The sequence below is a fragment of the Amborella trichopoda genome, chromosome 6, assembly GCF_054954075.1.
Source record: "Amborella trichopoda isolate Santa Cruz 75 chromosome 6, AtrichopodaSantaCruz75HAP2 v2.0, whole genome shotgun sequence".
NCBI lineage: Eukaryota > Viridiplantae > Streptophyta > Magnoliopsida > Amborellales > Amborellaceae > Amborella > Amborella trichopoda.
Genome location: NC_142341.1, coordinates 47,518,104 through 47,541,739, shown reverse-complemented (window position 1 = coordinate 47,541,739; position 23,636 = coordinate 47,518,104). Strand labels below are relative to the sequence as shown.

Genomic DNA, 23,636 nt, shown 5'->3' with positions numbered 1-23,636 from the left:
TTAAAACCATCTGATGTGAAATCTAATAGCTTGGGTGTTTGATAAAATTTCTTTTGAACATTGAGTTTGGTCAATAGAATAAATGCAGCCACCTAACTTCACATTTAATGGTCGAGGTTAATTGTGACCACCTTGTACCAAAAGTCTATACCTTTCCTTCAAAAAAAAATAAAGCGTGCAATAACGAAAATTTCAAATCATCACAAAACCAAATAATTTTTTTAACTATGTTCCATTAGTAGCTTCATTCGCTCCACAAAGAAAAAAAGTTGATAAAGACTGATGTGTTCCATTAGTAGCTTCATTCGCTCCACAAAGAAAAAAAGTTGATAAAGACTGATGTGTTCCATTAGTAGCTTCATTCGCTCCACAAAGAAAAAAAGTTGATAAAGACTGATGTAGCTGCTTCGTAAGGTCCATGTGAGAGAGAGAAAGTGAAAGAGAGAGGTAGTTAAGACAACAGACAGTATAGTTAATAGCACCATGGAACTAAGGCCACATGACGTGATTGTTTCCTTCATTACAACGGATAGAGACAGACACACGGTTGCATTCAGCAACGATGGGCTCACTTAAGACTCGCTTTTCTGGCCCTTTTATTCTCAAATACCACTCTTTAAGACCTTAAATCATACATAGATAGGTAGACCTCCTGATTTATTTAGTAAAGGTGGTGATATTATCTTAGGGTTCTTCGATGACGACGGCCTCATTAGCGTGGGAGCAGCAGCGCTTGCAGTGGCCGTGATCCATGTGGCAGCATCCATGTTTGCAGTGTCCGTGGCCTTGTTCTGCCTGTGTGTTTGCAACATCATGATCGTCAATGACGAACTTGGCCTCATTAGAGTGGGCGCAGCAGCGCCTGCACTCATGGTGATACATGTAGCAGCACCCGTGCTTGCAGTGCGACCCAGCTTCGGGCTCCACTACTACTTCTCCTTGTTCTGTAGGATGAGGGCAACACTTCGTGCAGCCGTGTGGGCTTTTCTTGCAGCAACCGTATTTGCATCCACCCCCATGAGCTTGCTCTGCCATATACAGCAAAACAACAACAGGTACAAAACTAAATTACCATTATCACAACTACCAACCTAGTAATTAGTTACTAATGACACAGGGCAGCATACTATTTTGAACCTTGAGAGATGGGTTGAACTGATCACCCACTAGCTTCTAGCCTGCTCGAAACTGATTGTTAGGCTTGCCATTTTCCAAAGTTTTTATACATAAGATAATATAAAATAAGGAAATTCGGTCGGTGGTCTAGCACTTTTACCAGTACTGGTAAAAAGGCTGCTAGCAGATTTTTAAAACACTGGTAAAACTTGATGCATGTCCAACACATAAAACAATAGGTTGCATATCACCTCAACTTGTTGAGCTTTTCAGCTCAAATCTATCATCAACATAGCGTCAATTGGAACTGGTCATGTCTTTCAAAATGAAGTGACATGGAACAATTTTGTAGTAGTAGTAGTAGTAAGCGATTCAGAAAGTAGTAGCCAAGTGGTAGTAGTAAGCGAATAGTAGATGTCCCAGAAAATAGTAATTCCGATCTCCACATTAGTAGTTCCAGCAGGAGCATAAATAGTAGCAGTAAGTGATTTGGGGAAGACATGATACCTTGAATCTGTTGTTTCGCGTCCACCTGCTCTTTGCAGTCTGCTGTGTAGACAAGTAGGGTGGCTACAAGGAGCAATAGGGTGATAACGAGGAAGGCCTTTGCTGCCACCATCTTCTCTCTCAGTCAGTCGGTAGGATACACTGCCCTTCTCACTCAAGAAAGAAATGGAAGCTTGTTCGTAGAGTGAGTGAGGAGGGGTGTTTATAGGTGGTTACTACTTAGTAGTGGCTGTCAACTTCACATGAAAGGCAAATTTTTCAAAGCTTATCCTCTTTCCACAGTGGATAAACATATATTCAACCATTACCTTCGTCACTCACTGCCTTCCTTTCTTGACCTTTTCTCACAGTACAACCACCACCTGTGCCTTGAAGCCTCTGGTAAAAACGTAATTCGCCATTTTAGACTTCTTGTTTGGCTATTTAGGATGGCAATCTTCTTTTTTCAAAGAGGTATAATTGAATAAAGCAGCCTAACAGCACTAAATTCTCGCTCACATCATTCATTTGTTTTCAGAGTGGAAGTAATTTCACATATCCACTAAGCACTATCAACACCTAATTATCCATCCCAGTCTTGGACACTGAATTCTCGCTCCCAACCACATGTCGAATTAGTTGGACCAGATTTTAAAAAAATGGAACAAAAAATAAATATAATAGTTTAGCAATATAATATGTATTAAAAACTTGCTCAACATCATTTAGTTTGTCAAACTGCTAAAATCTGACTCGTCCACCACCCAATGCTATTAAACATTGGATTTTAATTTGATTTTTCCTAAACTTAGTTTTTACCTTGATAGATATGGCTTTAAGAATTTAGGATCAAATAAACATCATCATCAATATTGTAAAATTGATCATAATGTAAATAAAGATTGTATAAAAGAATTTTAATCGATAAATACCACTAAGCATTTTGCCACAAGCTCAAATCTACATTGTGGTCTATAGGAGTGTAGATAACCCCCAAAAATTCTGGATAAGGGAATTCCTATAAACCTCAAATCTTAGTCCTAAAGAAAACAATAACCCTAGTAAACTATAGTGAAGCTAGAGCTCTTAGAGTTGTTTGGAAGTCACACAAAACCTATTCTTGATACCCCAATATTATCATCTTAGATACCCATGAGCTTGATGAACGTAGAAAACTGGCCCGAACACCAATCACCCTCCTAAAAACCTTAAGCCATAGATCCCAAAAAAGTAACTCACATTTGACCAAATTTAGTTCTAAATTATAGAGGAGGTCACCAGCTTTCCAATGGTCCAATAATCGCCTGAATCCAACTTACAGTTAAAACATTATAGCCTGAATAAAATTGTAGGATAAACTAAAAAATTGGTCTGTGGCACGAGCCACGGTGACTTGTATTGAGCCAGTATCCACTACTTGCGCATGGGCCGCACAAGTTATTGTGACTCGCACTGGCCTAATGGATCCAGAATCGGGTTAGAGCTTCTAAAACCTCCTTTGAAGAAATTTTAGTATGGGATAAGCCCAAAAAATGATTGATTTGCCCTTATCCCAATTGGATTGGGACTAAAACATTAGATTCATAAATTTCAACCAAACCCCTATGCTAGGTCTACAAATAACTTCTCATAGATACCAAAAACATCATTTGAAAAACATGAAAATTCACTTAAATTCCCATAAATTCCCCTAAAGTAAGGAAAATACCTAGAAAATGAAGAAAAGGCCTAGAAATCCATAGAAAATTAGGAAAATTAGGAAATTCATCAAAAGGTTCTCTAGAAAAATAGAAAAAGCCCAAAAGCCCCTGGACGATTAGGGAAAACCTTTGGACAATTAGGGAAAATCCTTAAAAAACCTTAGGCTAGACACTAAGCCCAAATTTCTCTGAAATCAAAATCCGAGGAACAAGATCTCCAAAATCTTAGACCTTCAAAGCCATGTTTCAAGAAAGGAAGGGAATGCATCAAAAGGTGTAAATCATCTCACGGTCCTAATACAAGTCTGAAATACAGGTTTCTCAGGTATGTTATCTTCCTTTTTCCTTGGTTTACTTTAATTTCATTATTTTTATATTTTGTTCTTTTTGTTATATCTTTGTTTCTAAGCGTGTGATTGAATTTGAGTGAGCTCCACTCTCTCCAATGTTCTACAAATTTAATTCGTTTTATAAGAATTTGATTCGATCTCAAATCAGAGACCCAACAAATTTGTGCATAAACAGTTTCGCACTCACCATGGGGGTCTCGAGCTGTACATTCTACTATTTAGATAATTAAAACCATACTTCAATTTTCCAATAAAAATGTAAAGTTTGGAAGTAAAAAAAGCACTAGAAAAACTCGCAAAAATTGGATCCAGTGCCCATTGTTAGTGTGCAAGTCATATCGACTAGCTCAACAGCCAGCATGAGCTGCATTGGCTCGCGCAGTGCGAGTTGATGTGACTCACGCAGTGCGAGGTGATGCGACCCACGCTCTATGGATTGCCCAATATGTTTTTTGGCAACCCCTTTTTCCCCCTTTTTTGGGTTTCCTATGTTCTCTAGATTCACTGTTTTCTGTTTCCAGTGACCTAAAAAATCTTGAAAAATAAAATAATAATATTATTAAATAAAACGAGAAACAATAGAAGATAAGCTTGATCTTCAGATTAAGATTTATATGCTTAGGTGAGGTTCTTGATCTTATTTATATTTTCTCATCCTTATATGATTGGATTAGGTGTTAGATCTTATTTTTTCTCCTTGTTATATGTCATTTTTGTAGTACTTGTATACTCGAAGCGAATAAGGAGAGAGCCAGTAGCAACATGGTCCTGTCGGTACCCAAGACACCCCCAGACCACGGAACACTACAAAATTAAACCTAAAATTGGGCTCCCTCTAAAGAATTATCAGAACTAATTCAAAATACTTGAGAAGGGTAGTTTGAGATACCTGAAGGACACTTGCAAAGTTTCATCATATTCTGATAAGTTTCGATATAATCAAAATGAAACTTGGTTATCAAAACTAGCTCCTTTATGCTGAAAGTGAGCCCTACATCTACGACCCTACTTTTTTGTTCTCAAAAAATTACCTGACCACCACTATTGAATATGGAATGTAAGAAAACCCACAAATACCGAATTTCGGCTCAAACGGACCCTTCACGACCATTTTGGGTCTAACATACCAAGAAAGGGTAGGTCTTACACTATTGTTGTGAGGCCTCAGTGAACCTGTTTCCATAAATGGAAACTATGTCTTCTCATTTTGGGTTGATTTTTAAATGATCATATATTTCTTTGGTCTGATTAAGCACAAACTTGGATACGAATTAGATTTTGATGACCCGATCATTTTTATATATGATATGCATCTTGGTGTGACCTGAAGTGAGAGAATGTCTAAAGAGAAGATATGCTCAGAAACATGAAAATTCATAAGAAACAACCAATTCTTTGGGCCATAGCTTAAGATTTTGGTGACGAATCATCACAAATATGGGTTTGTTGCAACCGTGAGTCGAAGAGCTACTATTTGGTACAAGTTTTATACGTAATCGAAAGCTGGATGACAAAAATTTTAAGGTGTAAGAAAGGCATGTTTTCTCGGTTCCCGAAAGCCCATTTTTCGGCTTCCGAAAACCCATTTTTCGGCAACTTCTCGAATTGGAAAAAGCTTAAAAACCGACATAATTTACTGCAAAATGATTGTAACGATGTCCACTCCAATTTGTGACAAAAATCAAGACTTGGAACATCACAAATCAACCAACACTGATGGTTAAAGATTTGCAAAGTTTATGGACTTGGCCGGATTTTGGGTTCTTTCTGAAAAATATGTTCCAAGACGATGAAAGGGTATCAAAATATTCACAAAAGCTCAAGCATCAATTTTATGATGATTGATCGCCTGAATTACCATCATAGTTGTCGGAAAAAGCTTCCCAAGACTAGCCATGGCAAGCGGCCCCTCATGGAGGGATGGTTTTGTCATTTGCTGAAAAGTGCAGATGACACATGCGTTCACGAGGACACATGGAGGTGCACCTAGGCGCACACACACCATATATCCACCCTCTCTCTTCTTTTTCTCTCTCTCTCCTCTACCCCTCCTCTCTCATTCTCTCTCGCCTGAGTTCACTGACCCGTGCGTAGGGCAGGCCTAGCACCCTTGCTGCTTCTACCTCCTCTCTGCTGTGCACCTGTCTACCCGCGCTCTTTAGCGCACCTGTCTATCCTCTCTGTTTCTACTCTCACTCTTTGCAGTCTGCTCTGTAGACAAGTAGGGTGGCTACAAGGAGCAATAGGGTGATAACGAGGAAGGCCTTTGCTGCCACCATCTTCCCAAGACAAGTAGGGTGGTCCACCACCCAATGCTATTAAACATTGGATTTTACTTTGATTTTTCCTAAACTTAGTTTTTACCTTGATAGATATGGCTTTAAGAATTTAGGATCAAATAAACATCATCATCAATATTGTAAAATCGATCATAATGTAAATAAAGATTGTATAAAAGAATTTTAATCTATAAATACCACTAAGCATTTTGCCACAAGCTCAAATCTACATTGTGGTCTATAGGAGTGTAGATAACCCCCAAAAATTCTGGATAAGGGAATTCCTATAAACCTCAAATCTTAGTCCTAAAGAAAACAATAACCCTAGTAAACTATAGTGAAACTAGAGCTCTTAGAGTTGTTTGGAAGTCACACAAAACCTATTCTTGATACCCCAATATTATCATCTTAGATACCCATGAGCTTGATGAACGTAGAAAACTGGCCCGAACACCAATCACCCTCCTAAAAACCTTAAGCCATAGATCCCAAAAAAGTAACTCACATTTGACCAAATTTAGTTCTAAATTATAGAGGAGGTCACCAGCTTTCCAATGGTCCAATAATCGCCTGAATCCAACTTACAGTTAAAACATTATAGCCTGAATAAAATTGTTCGATAAACTAAAAAATTGGTCTGTGGCATGAGCCACGGTGACTTGTATTGCGCAAGTATCCACTACTTGCGCATGGGCCGCACAAGTTATTGTGACTCGCACTGGCCTAATGGATCCAGAATCGGGTTAGAGCTTCTAAAAGCTCCTTTGAGGAAATTTTAGTATGGGATAAGCCCAAAAAATGATTGATTTGCCCTTATCCCAATTGGATTGGGACTAAAACATTAGATTCATAAATTTCAACCATACCCCTATGCTAGGTCTACAAATAACTTCTCATAGATACCAAAAACATCATTTGAAAAACATGAAAATTCACTTAAATTCCCATAAATTCCCCTAAAGTAAGGAAAATACCTAGAAAATGAGGAAAAGGCCTAGAAATCCATAGAAAATTAGGAAAATTAGGAAATTCATCAAAACGTTCTCTAGAAAAATAGAAAAAGCCCAAAAGCCCCTGGACGATTAGGGAAAACCTTTGGACAATTACGGAAAATCCTTAAAAAACCTTAGGCTAGAAACTAAGCCCAAATTTCTCTGAAATCAAAATCCGAGGAACAAGATCTCCAAAATCTTAGACCTTCAAAGCCATGTTTCAAGAAAGGAAGGGAATGCATCAAAAGGTGTAAATCATCTCACGGTCCTAATACAAGTCTGAAATATAGGTTTCTCAGGTATGTTATCTTTCTTTTCCTTGGTTTACTTTAATTTCATTATTTTTATATTTTATTCTTTTTGTTATATCTTTATTTCTAAGTGTGTGATTGAATTTGAGTGAGCTCCACTCTCTCCAATGTTCTACAAATTTAATTCGTTTTATAAGAATTTGATTCGATCTCAAATCAGAGACCCAACAAAATTGTGCATAAACAGTTTCGCACACACCATGGGGGTCTCGAGCTGTACATTCTACTATTTAGATAATTAATACCATACTTCAATTTTCCAATAAAAATGTAAAGTTTGGAAGTAAAAAAAGCACTAGAAAAACTCGCAAAAATTGGATCCAGTGCCCATTGTTAGTGTGCAAGTCATGTCGACTCGCTCAACAGCCAGCATGAGCTGCATTGGCTCACGCAGTGCGAGTTGATGTGACTCACGCAGTGCGAGGTGATGCGACCCACGCTCTATGGATTGCCAAATATGTTTTTTGGCAACCCCTTTTTCCCCCTTTTTTTGGTTTCCTATGTTCTCTAGATTCACTGTTTTCTGTTTCCAGTGACCTAAAAAATCTTGAAAAATAAAATAATAATATTATTAAATAAAACGAGAAACATTAGAAGATAAGCTTGATCTTCAGATTAAGATATATATGCTTAGGTGAGGTTCTTGATCTTATTTATATTTCCTCATCCTTATATGATTGGATTAGGTGTTAGATCTTATTTTTTCTATTTGTTATATGTCATTTTTGCAGTACTTGTATACTCGAAGCGAATATGGAGAGAGCCAGTAGCAACATGGTCCTGTCGGTACGCAAGACACCCCCAGACCACGGAACACTACAAAATTAAACCTAAAATTGGGCTCCCTCTAAAGAAGTATCAGAACGAATTCAAAATACTTGAGAAGGGTAGTTTGAGATACCTGAAGGACACTTGCAAAGTTTCATCATATTCTGATAAGTTTCGATATAATCAAAATGAAACTTGGTTATCAAAACTAGCTCCTTTATGCTGAAAGTGAGCCCTACATCCACAACCCTACCTTTTTGTTCTCAAAAAATTACCAGACCACCACTATTGAATATGGAATGTCAGAAAACCCACAAATACCAAATTTCGGCTCAAACAAACCCTTCGCGACCATTTTGGGTCTAACATACCAAGAAAGGGTAGGTCTTACACTATTGTTGTGAGGCCTCCGTGAACCTGTTTCCATAAATAGAAACTATGTCTTCTCATTTTGGGTTGATTTTTAAATGATCATATATTTCTTTGGTCTGATTAAGCTCAAACTTGGATACGAATTAGATCTTGATGACCCGATCATTTTTATATATGATATGCATCTTGGTGTGACCTGAAGTGAGAGAATGTCTAAAGAGAAGATATGCTCAGAAACATGAAAATTCATAAGAAACAACCAATTCTTTGGAAGGCCATAGCTTAAGATTTTGGTGACGAATCATCACAAATATGGGTTTGTTGCAACCGTGCGTCGAAGAGGTACTGTTTGGTACAAGTTTTATACGTAATCGAAAGCTGGATGACGAAAATTTTAAGGTTGAAGGAAGGCATGTTTTCTCGGTTCCCGAAAGCCCATTTTTCGGCTTCCGAAAACCCATTTTTCGGCAACTTCTCGAATTGGAAAAAGCTTAAAAACCGACATAATTTACTGCAAAATGATTGTAACAGTGTCCACTCCAATTTGTGACAAAAATCAAGACTTGGAACATCACAAATCAACCAACACTGATGGTTAAAGATTTGCAAAGCTTATGGACTTGGCCGGATTTTGGGTTCTTTCTGAAAAATATGTTCCAAGACGATGAAAGGGTATCAAAATATTCACAAAAGCTCAAGCATCAATTTTATGATGATTGATCGCCTGAATTACCATCATAGTTGTCCGAAAAAGCTTCCCAAGACTAGCCATGGCAAGCGGCCCCTCATGGAGGGATGGTTTTGTCATTTGCTGAAAAGTGCAGATGACACATGCGTTCACGAGGACACATGGAGGTGCACATAGGCGCACACACACCATATATCCACCCTCTCTCTTCTTTTTCTCTCTCTCTCTTCTACCCCTCCTCTCTCATTCTCTCTCGCCTGAGTTCACTGACCCGTGCGTAGGGCAGGCCTTGCACCCTTGCTGCTTCTACCTCCTCTCTGTTGTGCACCTGTCTACCCGCGCTCTTTAGCGCACCTGTCTATCCTCTCTGTTTCTACTCTCACTCGGTTGTACACTTGTTCACCCGCACTCAGCTGCGTACTTGTACTCGTTCTCGACGCACACTCCTACCTGTGCTCTCTTCGTGCACCTATGGTTTGATCACATTTTTCAGCACCTTGGTCCTCGATGCGGAATAAAGAGGAAGCTGATCTATAAAGTCTAACAAAATAGTGGAATTTTTTATAGTCTCAGAATGGCCCCAGATTTGGTTAAAACCTTCGTAAGCATTTCAAAAGGCCACCTGCCAAGTTTTATCACATTCTGACTTGGCTAAGGCTGTGAACACAAACAAACAATTTCAGAAAAATTGACCTCTAGCACCTTGAAATAGACCCTTACAACCGGAACTATATTTTTGGTGAGTCAAAGAGCTGTAGGACCACCTCCGTTAGATCCGACACAGTCGAAAACCCATATGGGTCAAGTTTCAGCTTAATCAGACACTCTAGGACAAAGTTATGAGCAAAGCATTGAAAAGGTATGCCGCACACTATTCCTGTGTGGCCTCCCTGCACTAAAACACCATTAAAGGTGGCTATTTTCATAGTCACGAGTAGTGACTTTCAAGACTCATGTCTCACTTGTTCCGTGTAAGATCGCTTTCAAATTTTGTGAATGTGTTCTTCTCGTCAAGACGAGCATTTTGATGTGTGGTACACCCCCTGACAACACTCGAGTAGGGAGAAAAGCTGAAGAGAAGTTGCTGATTCATGAAGTAGTGGCAAAAACGACATGACTCGCACAAGTGGCCAAATCACGATGCTCGTGTATCAGATCAACACGAAACCAATTCTATTGTCTGCATAAGGTCCACGGCTAGGATTGGTCCAAACCCCATACATCATGAACGATTGAATTTTTCACACATAGGCAAGAAAGTGACTGTAATTCAGGCCACCGGATTTCTAGGTTCTGTCCAAAATCCAAAAGTTGTGAAATCTTCGTTCAGATTCAAAATCGTGTCCCGATTGTTGCCACGCGATTGTGACGACATGCTTAGTACACTACAATGAAGAAATCATAGAAAAACATCAAGGAACGAGCGTACTATCGATCTGAAGTTTCAAGATTCATCAAAATTTCAAGTCTTATGATCGTAGCTTAAAAGCACGATCTATAACTTGAAATTGGTATCAAATCGATCGCTATGCAGAGTCCTATAATAAAACAACCATATTTTGATCAAACGAGCATCAGAGCAACCCCGGATTAGTCATGGAAGATCACGCAGGTTTTAGAGCCAGAGCAAGGACTGTTTTGGAATTTCATGAATTGTCAGGCAAGGCCAAAACAGTCAATTCCAAGCAATAAGATTGGCTTAACTTCTACTTTGGGAGAAGAGCCTTAGTAGTTTTGTAGCTATGATCTGTTGTTCTTATTGTTCTGCTTTAGGCGAGGTGATTTGGCCTATGTATTGTTTATTGAACTGCTTTTTATCATGTTACAATTTGAGTATTGAACAGCTTGTTAAGAGACTTCACTTGATACCTTGTGAATACATGTACATTGCATATTACTGTCACTACTATACTAGTAGAAATGCAGTGGTGTAGATCTTCTTACTGAGCTTTTAGCTCATTCCATCTTAATTTCATAACGGTAGAGTGAAGTGTGGTGGCATATGTGTTGAGGTGGGTGGCAGTTTGGGAGTTGCAGCCCAAAATTAAGAAGCACGAAAAGCCATCTTCCGAAGACTTTCACAGTATGTTTTGGTGGTTTCAGCAACATGACATATACCCTATTTTGTGTATCTTAGGCCGGCAGTGCCTTGAATGAATTGTAAGGACTTTTGATACTTAATGGTTGTTCTTTTGGATGGATATTTTTCTGTTGTATGGGTTTATTCGAATTTGCTTTCACGGTTTGCTATTGATTCCGTGTTTTCATGAGTTGAGCCACTCCCACCTGAGTGATGTCTGCGACCTCGGGTCGCGATCACGTGCTCTGTCGCCCACCGGCAGGGGTTTGGGGGTGGGGTCGTGACAGCATCATTATCAGCTTTTGTTTCCCGACCATTGTTGGAGTAAGTCAAGATTACCCTCAAGGGTCTGCTGCCTAGGACCAAGTCCACCTGAGGCCGGGATATTCGCATCTTCCTCGCCTTTGAAGTTTGTGGCTTGGACACTTGTCATGCGATCGTTGACTTCATAGCACACGGAATCCCCATGGTTCCTGCCTGGAGAGATATCACTATTAAAGCCTTTGTTATCGTTGATGACCTGTGATTAACGTAAGAGTTCGCTCGTTAGGGTGAATAAAAAATACACGAGAGTAACTGTGGAAAAGATCGTGATTCAGGCCATATCCTAGAGAGAGATTCGACTTCCTAGACTCAACCATAGATGAAAGGTGAATTGCTCCCCAATGGAATCGCAAGGGATTTGGATGTCCCAAATGTGAATGCTTAAAAGGGAACGTACAAACAACATTAGACTATAAATAGAAAACCAGAGGGCATCAAATTCGCGGCCAAATTCGCCTGTGCATTCTATATCAAAAACACATGCCTTATCTTATACTGGGCATTGAATAGTTTAAGAAGTTTAATCCCCTTCTAGAAATTACATGTGCTAAAGAAAAGAAAAATAAGCCGAACATCATTAATTTTGGCCTTGAAACCTATATATTTGTTTATAAGGGAAAACATATACAGACATATCTGAACGGAAAAGATAAAATCGATAGTATATCGGCTCATATTCTTGTGGGTGTATACAGGGATATTATCCTTCAAATCTAGTCTTCCAAACATATGAATCGTAGGATACGATTATCTCTTTCTTTGTGTCTTGAATATCTCACTCTATTTTCCACTTAATTCTTACTGCGGTAAAAAAACCTTGCAATAACACTTATATCTAGTAAACTGTGTCTATAAAAAATGTGCGACCCCTCTTCACTCGAGAGATCCCCCTTTTACGTTGTTAAGTTATGGTTTTTCAAAAGATATCCATGCATTTCCCATCTTTGATTCTTCACCCTCCATCTTCATCTTGAAGTTATCCTTTCTTTTGAATCACATAATTTGTAGGGCGTAATCTTTATCTTCATGATGTTGTTTACTTCATGTATTTATCCTTTGACGCTGTTAATCTCATTGTTGCTTGTCTTGAATTTCAAACATTTGAACCTCATGATCTTTCCGAAGAAAAATCAAGGATTCATAAATTGTTCAACTCAATCCATGCTACATCTTTAAGGGTGATAAAGCAATGAGTCAAGAATCCAACGGTGCTGATTTCATAGAGATCTCCTTGTATTGAGGAAGGAAACCCCTTCGGTAACCAAATGTCGCACGACGCTTAAATCTTTTAGGGCCTAAACTGCCGATGAATGAGTATGATGGGTTAAGCCATCCCCAGTAACTATGTCGAAACTGAAAACGATATCATTATTGTTTACGTGCAGTCTCTAAAGAGTCGAGGCTCTAAACAATAAGAGTAAAGAACACCTATAAATGGTGTCGTTAATTGTGGTTTCAATATTGGAAATCTTTGTGGGAGCCTTAAATTATGTTTCCATATTTAATGATAAAATTTACATCTTCAAAAATAGTGTAGATCGAGCAAATCTATGAAAATTAGAAAATCTTGAAAATTGACGGTCCAAAAATCCGTTACAAGAAGCACTATTTCAAAAACTTGAAATCCATTTTTCTTCTCGCGTCCATGCATCTTGATGTAGAGATAATCAATTTGATGATAGTTTGGAATCACAACAACCTCTTCGCGTAAAAGTTTTGAGGTGGGCTCTAATTGATGTTTAGATCCTCGACTCTATATAAACGTTTTCCTCATTGTTTTTGTTTTTCTTATATTCCCTATAAATCCCCAAATTGGAAATTGGAAGTGCAACACTTCGGCGTCGATTCAAATTTTCAAAAATTATGAATTGAAGGAGCATTCGACTATTTTGGTTCTTTTGTCAGAATCGGTGAATTGTTAATTCATTATACATAAATACATATTACGGCGGTGATCTAATGCAACAACTGTATCATAGTATAATGCAACCACACTTTCAGGAATCATGTTTGTGGTATTTGTATGACCCAAAATTTTGCATACATACTCTCTTCATCTCAATAATCAATCACAAAAAAAAAAAACAAGAAAGTTCGATTTGAACCCTAGATTTGGTTGAAATGAGTCATCCAAAATAAAAAAACTAGACCATTCATTGGGTGAATTTCAAGGCCTTAGCATTTACAAACTCAAATTTAGTTTTTTCTTTTTTAATGTTGTTCATCTAGTGATAATAAAGCTATCTAAAAAAAAAATTCCTTCTAAGGCTTAGATATGAGCATTTCATAAAAATGGACGGCCCATGTTAATTGGGCTAAAAAATACTTGTGAGGTTGCATTTTCAATTTTTCTTTTTTTGTGATTGATCATTAGAATGAAAAGAGTGGATATTTTAAATTTTGGATCAAACAAATGGCCCTCACATGATTTTGAAGATTTTTGCATTATATTACTATACAACTATTGTATTAAATCATTGTGCTACGTGTTATCCTTGAGAGCTATCTTGGTTGGTGATTCCTCCCACCGACATCGATACTTGAACCCAAAGTTTTCAAAATGCCTTGGGCCTTGGACTCAGCCTTGCTCCAAGGCAAATAACTCGGTGGAGTCCAGATGGAGTAGGTTGAGTCCTGTATAGGTTAAAAATAGTCTACAAAAAAGGTAACTAATTTGTTTAAAATAAGTGAAAAACAAGAACAAATAAATAATTAAAGTACTAGAAACTATGCAATGACTACAAAAGTAAAAGTATATACAAACGAAGGTTTATTGAAACTTTTGATCTATATTTTAAAATATTTTAAAAAAATAAAAAAGGAAACATATAAAAAAGGGATTGTATATGACGATACCAATCACCTTTTGTAAAAGAAGGTCACAATTACTTAAAACCATCTGATGTGAAATCTAATAGCTTGGGTGTTTGATAAAATTTCTTTTGAACATTGAGTTTGGTCAATAGAATAAATGCAGCCACCTAACTTCACATTTAATGGTCGAGGTTAATTGTGACCACCTTGTACCAAAAGTCTATACCTTTCCTTCAAAAAAAAATAAAGCGTGCAATAACGAAAATTTCAAATCATCACAAAACCAAATAATTTTTTTAACTATGTTCCATTAGTAGCTTCATTCGCTCCACAAAGAAAAAAAGTTGATAAAGACTGATGTGTTCCATTAGTAGCTTCATTCGCTCCACAAAGAAAAAAAGTTGATAAAGACTGATGTGTTCCATTAGTAGCTTCATTCGCTCCACAAAGAAAAAAAGTTGATAAAGACTGATGTAGCTGCTTCGTAAGGTCCATGTGAGAGAGAGAAAGTGAAAGAGAGAGGTAGTTAAGACAACAGACAGTATAGTTAATAGCACCATGGAACTAAGGCCACATGACGTGATTGTTTCCTTCATTACAACGGATAGAGACAGACACACGGTTGCATTCAGCAACGATGGGCTCACTTAAGACTCGCTTTTCTGGCCCTTTTATTCTCAAATACCACTCTTTAAGACCTTAAATCATACATAGATAGGTAGACCTCCTGATTTATTTAGTAAAGGTGGTGATATTATCTTAGGGTTCTTCGATGACGACGGCCTCATTAGCGTGGGAGCAGCAGCTCTTGCAGTGGCCGTGATCCATGTGGCAGCATCCATGTTTGCAGTGTCCGTGGCCTTGTTCTGCCTGTGTGTTTGCAACATCATGATCGTCAATGACGAACTTGGCCTCATTAGAGTGGGCGCAGCAGCGCCTGCACTCATGGTGATACATGTAGCAGCACCCGTGCTTGCAGTGCGACCCAGCTTCGGGCTCCACTACTACTTCTCCTTGTTCTGTAGGATGAGGGCAACACTTCGTGCAGCCGTGTGGGCTTTTCTTGCAGCAACCGTATTTGCATCCACCCCCATGAGCTTGCTCTGCCATATACAGCAAAACAACAACAGGTACAAAACTAAATTACCATTATCACAACTACCAACCTAGTAATTAGTTACTAATGACACAGGGCAGCATACTATTTTGAACCTTGAGAGATGGGTTGAACTGATCACCCACTAGCTTCTAGCCTGCTCGAAACTGATTGTTAGGCTTGCCATTTTCCAAAGTTTTTATACATAAGATAATATAAAATAAGGAAATTCGGTCGGTGGTCTAGCACTTTTACCAGTACTGGTAAAAAGGCTGCTAGCAGATTTTTAAAACACTGGTAAAACTTGATGCATGTCCAACACATAAAACAATAGGTTGCATATCACCTCAACTTGTTGAGCTTTTCAGCTCAAATCTATCATCAACATAGCGTCAATTGGAACTGGTCATGTCTTTCAAAATGAAGTGACATGGAACAATTTTGTAGTAGTAGTAGTAGTAAGCGATTCAGAAAGTAGTAGCCAAGTGGTAGTAGTAAGCGAATAGTAGATGTCCCAGAAAATAGTAATTCCGATCTCCACATTAGTAGTTCCAGCAGGAGCATAAATAGTAGCAGTAAGTGATTTGGGGAAGACATGATACCTTGAATCTGTTGTTTCGCGTCCACCTGCTCTTTGCAGTCTGCTGTGTAGACAAGTAGGGTGGCTACAAGGAGCAATAGGGTGATAACGAGGAAGGCCTTTGCTGCCACCATCTTCTCTCTCAGTCAGTCGGTAGGATACACTGCCCTTCTCACTCAAGAAAGAAATGGAAGCTTGTTCGTAGAGTGAGTGAGGAGGGGTGTTTATAGGTGGTTACTACTTAGTAGTGGCTGTCAACTTCACATGAAAGGCAAATTTTTCAAAGCTTATCCTCTTTCCACAGTGGATAAACATATATTCAACCATTACCTTCGTCACTCACTGCCTTCCTTTCTTGACCTTTTCTCACAGTACAACCACCACCTGTGCCTTGAAGCCTCTGGTAAAAACGTAATTCGCCATTTTAGACTTCTTGTTTGGCTATTTAGGATGGCAATCTTCTTTTTTCAAAGAGGTATAATTGAATAAAGCAGCCTAACAGCACTAAATTCTCGCTCACATCATTCATTTGTTTTCAGAGTAGAAGTAATTTCACATATCCACTAAGCACTATCACTCCCTGCCTTCCTTTCTTGACCTTTTCTCACAGTACAACCACCACCTGTGCCTTGAAGCCTCTGGTAAAAAAGTAATCCGCGTAGTTTAGTCTTCATGTTTGGCTGTGTAGGATGGTAATCTTGTTTTTTCAAAGAGATATTGTTGAATAAAGCTGCCTACCCGCACTAAATTCTCGCTCCCATCATTCGTTTGTTTTCAAAGTAGAAGTAATTTCACATATCCATTAAGCACTATCAACAATTAATTATCCATTATCCATCCTGGACATGGAGACTAAATTCTCACTCCCAACAACAGGTTGAATGTTGGACCAAATTTTAGAAAAAGGGAACAAAAAATAAATATAATAGTTTAACAATATAAAATGTATTAAAAACTTGCGCAACATAATTTAGCTAGTCAAACTGCTAAAATCTGGCTGGTCCACCCCCCAATGTTAGTCAACATTGAATTTTAATTTGTTTTTTCCTAAACCTAGATTTTATCTTGAACCACAATGGTCAAAGCACTGGTTGGCAGTCCGACCAATTGGACTACAGTCTCGCCTTGATAGATATGGTTTTAAGATCTCTAGATCAAATCATCATAATCATCATCATCATTATTATCATAAAATCGATCATAACGTAAATAAAGAATGTATCAAAATATTTCAAGCTGTAAATACCACTAAGTATTTTGCCGCAAGCCTAATCTACATTGTGGTCTACAGGAGTGTAGATACCCCCCTATAAACTCTGGATAAACCAACCAAATTTGTAAGTATTTTTTATCTCAATTGGAAATTTATGTTTTCCATTGTAAGATATTTCAGAGGAACATCCAAAGTATGTTTGTGCTTTGGGGTAGGTAAACCAATAAGTTTTATTTCTTACGTTCTGTATTTGCATGTTTTTCCACTTACACACATACACATCGACTTTGGTAAATTTTGTGCCCCATATATTCATGTTCCACTGTGCACATGGGTGAGCTAAACACTAGGTTCTTCACCGCGTTTGTTCGAAATGACGTTGGGTACTTTTCACCACAACTGTGTGTCGTTGCAACACATCACATCAAGAGAATGCCCTAGCTAACCCTTACACATTTCGTGTTACACTCGGGTCGATATCGCATGTCACTTAGAGGGAACGCCCTAGCCTAAGCATATAACATAGGTTCAGGATTCATCATAATATATAGTAACGTTTTACACTGGCTACCTAACTTAACATGACGCTCCTGTACTGAAGCTTAGGACTGTGATAACTTGCTTGGTATTGACTATGGAAAAGTAAAAATTGCGCCATATATGGTCGGTATTAAATGTTATTTGAAGTCTACTGCTTCCTCCAATCTTAGCCGAATTTTTTGTTTAAATTCAACCTAGTAGTGACAAGCTTCCGGGGGGAGGGGGGGGGGGGGGTAACTGTAATTACCCTTAATTTCAGTAATCCAGTGAAATTACTGATATAGCATATCGCGTAGAGAGAATGTCCTAATGTGAGTATATAACATAGGTTCAGGATTCACCAAAATATATGGCAAAACTCTACATCGGCTACCGTAACTAACACAACCCTCCTTTACCATTGCTTAGGACCATGCTACGGCAAAGTAAAAATTTTGGCATATTTGGTTTCTATTAAATGTTTTTTGAAGCCTACTGCCTCCTCCAATCTTAGCCGAATTTTTTGTTTAGATTCAAACTAGTAGTGGAAAGCTTTCGGGGGATTACTAAAATTAAATTAAATTGGGTGACTAATTTTATTGCAAATTAGCCATTGGTGAGTTTAGACCTTTTCTTGAAGAATATTTGTTGAGTCTGAGTGTAAATTGTTGTATTTTTAAGACCTAGTTCCTGCACACCAGATATGTATGTGTACACGGCGAGAAGGGGGGGAGGAGGGAGAGAAGGAGATTCTATTCCATAAAATGCCAAATTGGATATGAGAGAGAGGGAGAGACTCATTGACTAAAAGCGCACGCGCTAAAAAGGAGAGCAGTAAAGTTTCCTTTTGAAGACACCTTGCCTGTACATAGCGGGTCTTATTTAATTACATTCGTACATGTGGTTAATCCAATCAAATTTTTATCTCATGTTTTTTTGTTCGGCATTTATTATTATTAGGGATTTTATGTAATGAGACCATTTACTTTTGATACAAGTTAGTTACAATTACTTACGGATCAAATAGGAAATGATACTCTGAATCATATAACTATAATGAAATATACGATCAACCAACATTTATCGAATTTGAAAAAGAGTCAGAAGAAATGGTTCGATCCTCTTATTTCTCGAACCGAGAGATCCATGAATCGGGATCCTAATGCATATAGATACAAATGGTCCAATGGGAGCAAGAATTTCCAAGAACATTTGGAACATTTCGTTTCTGAACAGAAGAACCGTTTTCAAGTAGTGTTCGATCGATTACGTATTAATCAACATTCGATTGTATACAATGAGACCATTTACTTTTGGTATAAGGTAGTCACAATTACATACAACCATCCGATGTGAACTTTGATGCTTGGATGTGTCATGAAGTTCGAGAATTTTTTTTGAAGTTTGAACTTGGTTAATAGAACAATGGCAGCCACCCAATTTCACATTGAATGATCAAGGTTAATGTAACCGCCTTGTACTGAAGGTAAATGGTCTCATTCTATACTTTTATTTATTATTATTAATATTGTTGTTGTTGTTGTTGTCGTTGTCGTGACCGCCTTGTACTAAAGGTAAATGGTTTCATTCTATACTTTCATTTATTATTATTGTTGTTGTTGGTGTTGTTGTTGTTGTTTGTTGTTGCTGTTTGTTGTTGTTGTTGAAAATAAAGTAAAGTTTCACCTTAAATCCTCATCCAGAAATCAATTTGGGCATAAGAAATTTCCAGGGTGGCTGTAAAATCAATTTCCAACACTGATTATGAAACTTGAAGCTCAGAAAATGGTACAGACTTTGCAGATCTGTCAACACTTATTTTTAGGGGTGAAATTGAAGGTCGAGATAATTTGTTACATTATATACTATTTTTAGGGTTTAAAAATCCTAGATGCTTTTCACAAACATAATGGTCAAGGCTGAGATGATCGATTTGACTTTTCTTCGATGCTAGAATTACAATATTAGGTGAGTTTTTAGGTCAAGCTTTACTGATTTTGATAGGGCTGCAGCCCTATCAAAACATTTTCCTTTAATTATTACGTAATATTTTTATCACGAAAAAGTATCTTATATTACTATCTATACCAAAACGTCACAATCGTTTTTGGCCCTAAGACATAAGATCGGATGATTAAGAGTGTGTCATTGATCGCACTCACAAAAAGATTGTTTCTTAAACTTTGTTATACACCCCGAGCTTTCTAATTACTCATTCGGGAGGGATTGGGATGGTTTACAGTGTAATCCCTATTGTTAAAGATCACTTTTAAGATAAAAATCTCATAAATGTACTTCAAGATATTGTTTAGTGGTACTTATTATAAAATCATTGGTAACAAGTTTTTTGTTTATATTCCATATAATCTAACCGGTTTAGTGTAGCTTGATCCTTTTGTCATGGCCTTTCGCTGTGGAAGCAAAACGAAGGAAAGAGTTCCTCTCTTATTCTCCTAAAAACATAAATCTGGAGTCACCCCTGAAACCAAGAGATTTGTTGTTGTTGACCGCAATGCCGGAATCTCACTCAGAAAGCCAGAGACTTATTTTATGAAATTGTTAGTAATTTCTCTCATCAAAGAACTAAGTTTCTTTAGGTTGTCGGAGAACACAAATAATTTGCTGAAAATCGTTTGAAAATTGCGAAGTAGTGTTTATTTTGAAATATCGGGAAAGTAAAACTTGTCATAAAGTTGTTGTGCTTTCACTGTTGCCTAAGGAGGTTTCTTTGCAGGCGAAAAATGTTGTAGAATATGCAATAGGCAAATAGTGATAAGAGAGATAAAGATCAACAAGATATATATATGATTCGACAATGATGCCTACATCTACGGAGGGTAAACCAATAACTCATTCATAGGGATTACTTTGGTGTACCAAATTTTTATCGAGTTACAACTCTTGCCTTTTAGGAAATAAATTCCATTAAAATTGTAATCCCACAAAATAAACGAAAATGAGAAACTCAATATTTGGCTACTACAATGGAATATAAGAAACTTAATATTTGACAACTATAACTATCAACACCTTTTATTTTTTAGTTGCCCTTGCATCGATCAGGTTAGTCTTACTATTCTTGCTGTCTCTCTATAATGACAGGCTCAAAAAATTATTCCACGATGAAACTTAATATTTGGCTACTATAACTATCAACAAATACAGTTACTGGCTACTCAAAGCTCCTTCCTCTATTATTTGATGGTTTCCTTACTCCAGTTTCTTGCCGTACACAATCTTCACTCTCTCTCTCTATCTCTCTCTCTCTCTCTCTACAAGTCAACTCATTCAAGGAAAAGTGAAATTTTTAAGGGCCCATTTAGTTCTTTCGATTTAGATTTGTAGGAGTCATTTTTCCTGGAAAATGATGGGCAATCGTGTTTGGTTCGTTTAGAATTGACATTCATATTGGAATTGAGATTTTCATGGGATTCTTGAATACTCATTTTAACCCTAAATTTATAATTCCACCAAAATAGGTGGAATTGACATTTCATGGAAACCTTCAATTTTGTTGTTGAAGAACAAAAACATTTTAAAAGTTTAGAGAGGAGAACTATATCAAATTAGATAGTGAAAAAACATATTAAAAATATAGAAAGGGAAACTATGTCAAATTTTAGAGAAAGAAATTTTATTGAATTTTTTTAAAGAGAAAATACATACGGTGTTTAGAGAGAGAAACTATCTCGAATTTTTAGAAAGAGAAAGTATCTCAAAGTTGAAATTTCAGAGAGAGCATCTCAAACTTTTTGAGAGAGAAAGTGTCCTAAAATTTTAGCTAGAGAAACTATACTAAATTTTGGAGAGAGGAATTACTTAAAATTTTATAGAGAGTAGTATCTTAAAACTTTTAGAGGGAGAAACTATATCAAATCTTAAGTTTTACAAATAATATATTAAAATTTTAACGATTAGAAACTATATCAAATTTTATATCGAGAAACTACCTAAAACGTTTTAGAGAAAAACTATCATAAAACTTTAGAGAGAGAAACTATATCAATACTTTTAGATAAAGAAATTGATGCATAAGGAGTCCGAGAAATTAAATCCGGTCTTCTTTTGATCTTAAACAAGCAAAAATTCAACAATACTGGAGGGAAAATATGGCTTAAATCAAGCCATAGAGAAGAAGAAGCTAACTTTCTTCATTCATAAATAAAATCTCTACAAAAATATTCATGTCCATTCTAATGGGGAGGACACCCCTTTTAAATACAAAATATAAAAACTTAAAAGAAAATATCTCTCTCTCTACAACACATATCTCTCTTAATCTCTCTACAACCCACGTCTCTCTCTCTTTCTCTCACCCACGTTACTCCCCATGAATCTCTCTCTATATCATCTCCTTTTCACATGAATCAACCAACTTCTTTCCAAACTTTTCTATTTTCTTTTATAGATCATCTTTTCTAATAAATTTCTCTACCCTTCACGTGATCTACCCTCTCCCATCATTCTCTTTCAAATGATCTAACAATCCTACCAAAATAGGATCGTGGAATCCTACAAACTAGAAATCCATCCGAAATAAAATAAAAATCTATTTTTAACCCGCACATGAATATCTCTAAAATTCAGTCCCAACAATAAATAAAAATAAAAATAATAAAATAAATATCTTGGATACAATTTGGATCATACTCCCGGGTTGAAAAAAATACTCGTCTCGAATTTTTGCTGCAGTATCATCGACTTCCCTTAGCTGATGGTGAAGTCCAACATCCCCACGCAAATGTTCTTTGTAAGGCATGAGATTGAACACTCTAAATAATAAAGAAAATGTCCATCCACCTAGCCAATTCTAGGACAAACATCCAAACACATTCAAATATGGGTGCACGGAATATGCTCTTTGACTAATTATATCGGCCAATTGATTATTTATGAAAGAAGCATATTTTTTCCAACAGGCTTTTTTTTTCTGAGGTTTATCCTTTGTCTTGGACTCTTGTAAAAACCATGCCTTAGAGTTGTATGTTATCAATTTGCTCAGAAGGTTGCAACTCCTGTTGTAGATCTGATATAATCCTCGTCATTTCATTGTATCCCATTCCTATGAGGCAAATATTACTATCAAGACATGCAACTTTCAAGATAGTTGATATGGTTTTACTAAAGCCTGTGTAGCCAACTATCACATCAATCCTCTCAAAAAACTGAAGGGGTGAATTCCCTCATGTAATTTCAAGAATAAATTTTCCCTGTAACGATAACATAAAAATCACATGACCATCTTTTGTTTTTGCAATTATTAAGCCCATGTTTATAGAGAATAATAATAGGAAAAAACTATGTGAGTTTCTGTACTCCTCCCTTTAAAGTTAGCATCAATAACTTCCATGCATTCTCCAACTATACAACTAGCATGTGCCCAATATTTTGTGGTTCAGCACCAAAGTCATCAAGCACACGTCCAATAAACCCTACCCATTCACATTGCAAACCAAAAAGTAGATGCTTAAAACTCATACAATTGTGCCTAAGCTTACAATCTTCCCTTAGCAAAAATTTTAACACATGAAGAGAAATTTTCAAAAATGCGTGGCACATGGTGATGTTACCTCTACAGTAGTAAGTTTATTGTCTCATGCAATAATTTTCTCAATCTTTACGTAAGCAAATTTCATGTTATTTCCCATGGACATCGAGACTATAATTGCAAAACCAGTTCCTCCACTTGGAAGGCCATATAAGATTTGTTCAGTTCCAACAAAGCTGACAAAGAGATGACTCACATCTTCTTGTGCATGCATAATAACTTCATTCACCCTTTTAATTAAACTTCTAAACAATTTAATAAATTCTTTCAAGATCCAAATGCCATCAAATGGTTTCTGTACTTGACTAAGAGGCTTTTTTTTTGGATAATTAACATCAAATCTAATTCTAGTGCATTGACCAAACATCAACATACTCCCATCACAAATTATCATCCCTAC

General features: G+C 37.1%; 1 protein-coding gene and 1 long non-coding RNA gene across 2 annotated transcripts; both read right to left on the bottom strand.

The window, feature by feature from the left end:
• Positions 1-451: 451 nt before the first annotated feature.
• LOC148781829 (uncharacterized) lies at positions 452-1,798 on the bottom strand. Its single transcript, XR_016056963.1, has 2 exons — positions 1,624-1,798; positions 452-1,028 (listed from the first exon to the last, which is right to left on the bottom strand). It is a non-coding gene; the product is annotated as an uncharacterized LOC148781829 (long non-coding RNA).
• Positions 1,799-14,806: 13,008 nt separating this feature from the next.
• Positions 14,807-16,177, bottom strand: LOC18441969 (uncharacterized). The gene is made up of 2 exons (XM_006852193.4): positions 15,979-16,177; positions 14,807-15,383 (listed from the first exon to the last, which is right to left on the bottom strand). The coding sequence occupies exons 1-2, from the start codon at positions 16,088-16,090 to the stop codon at positions 15,040-15,042; spliced, it is 456 nt and encodes a 151-aa protein (XP_006852255.2). The 5' UTR covers positions 16,091-16,177; the 3' UTR covers positions 14,807-15,039.
• Between the last annotated feature and the right edge of the window lie 7,459 nt (positions 16,178-23,636).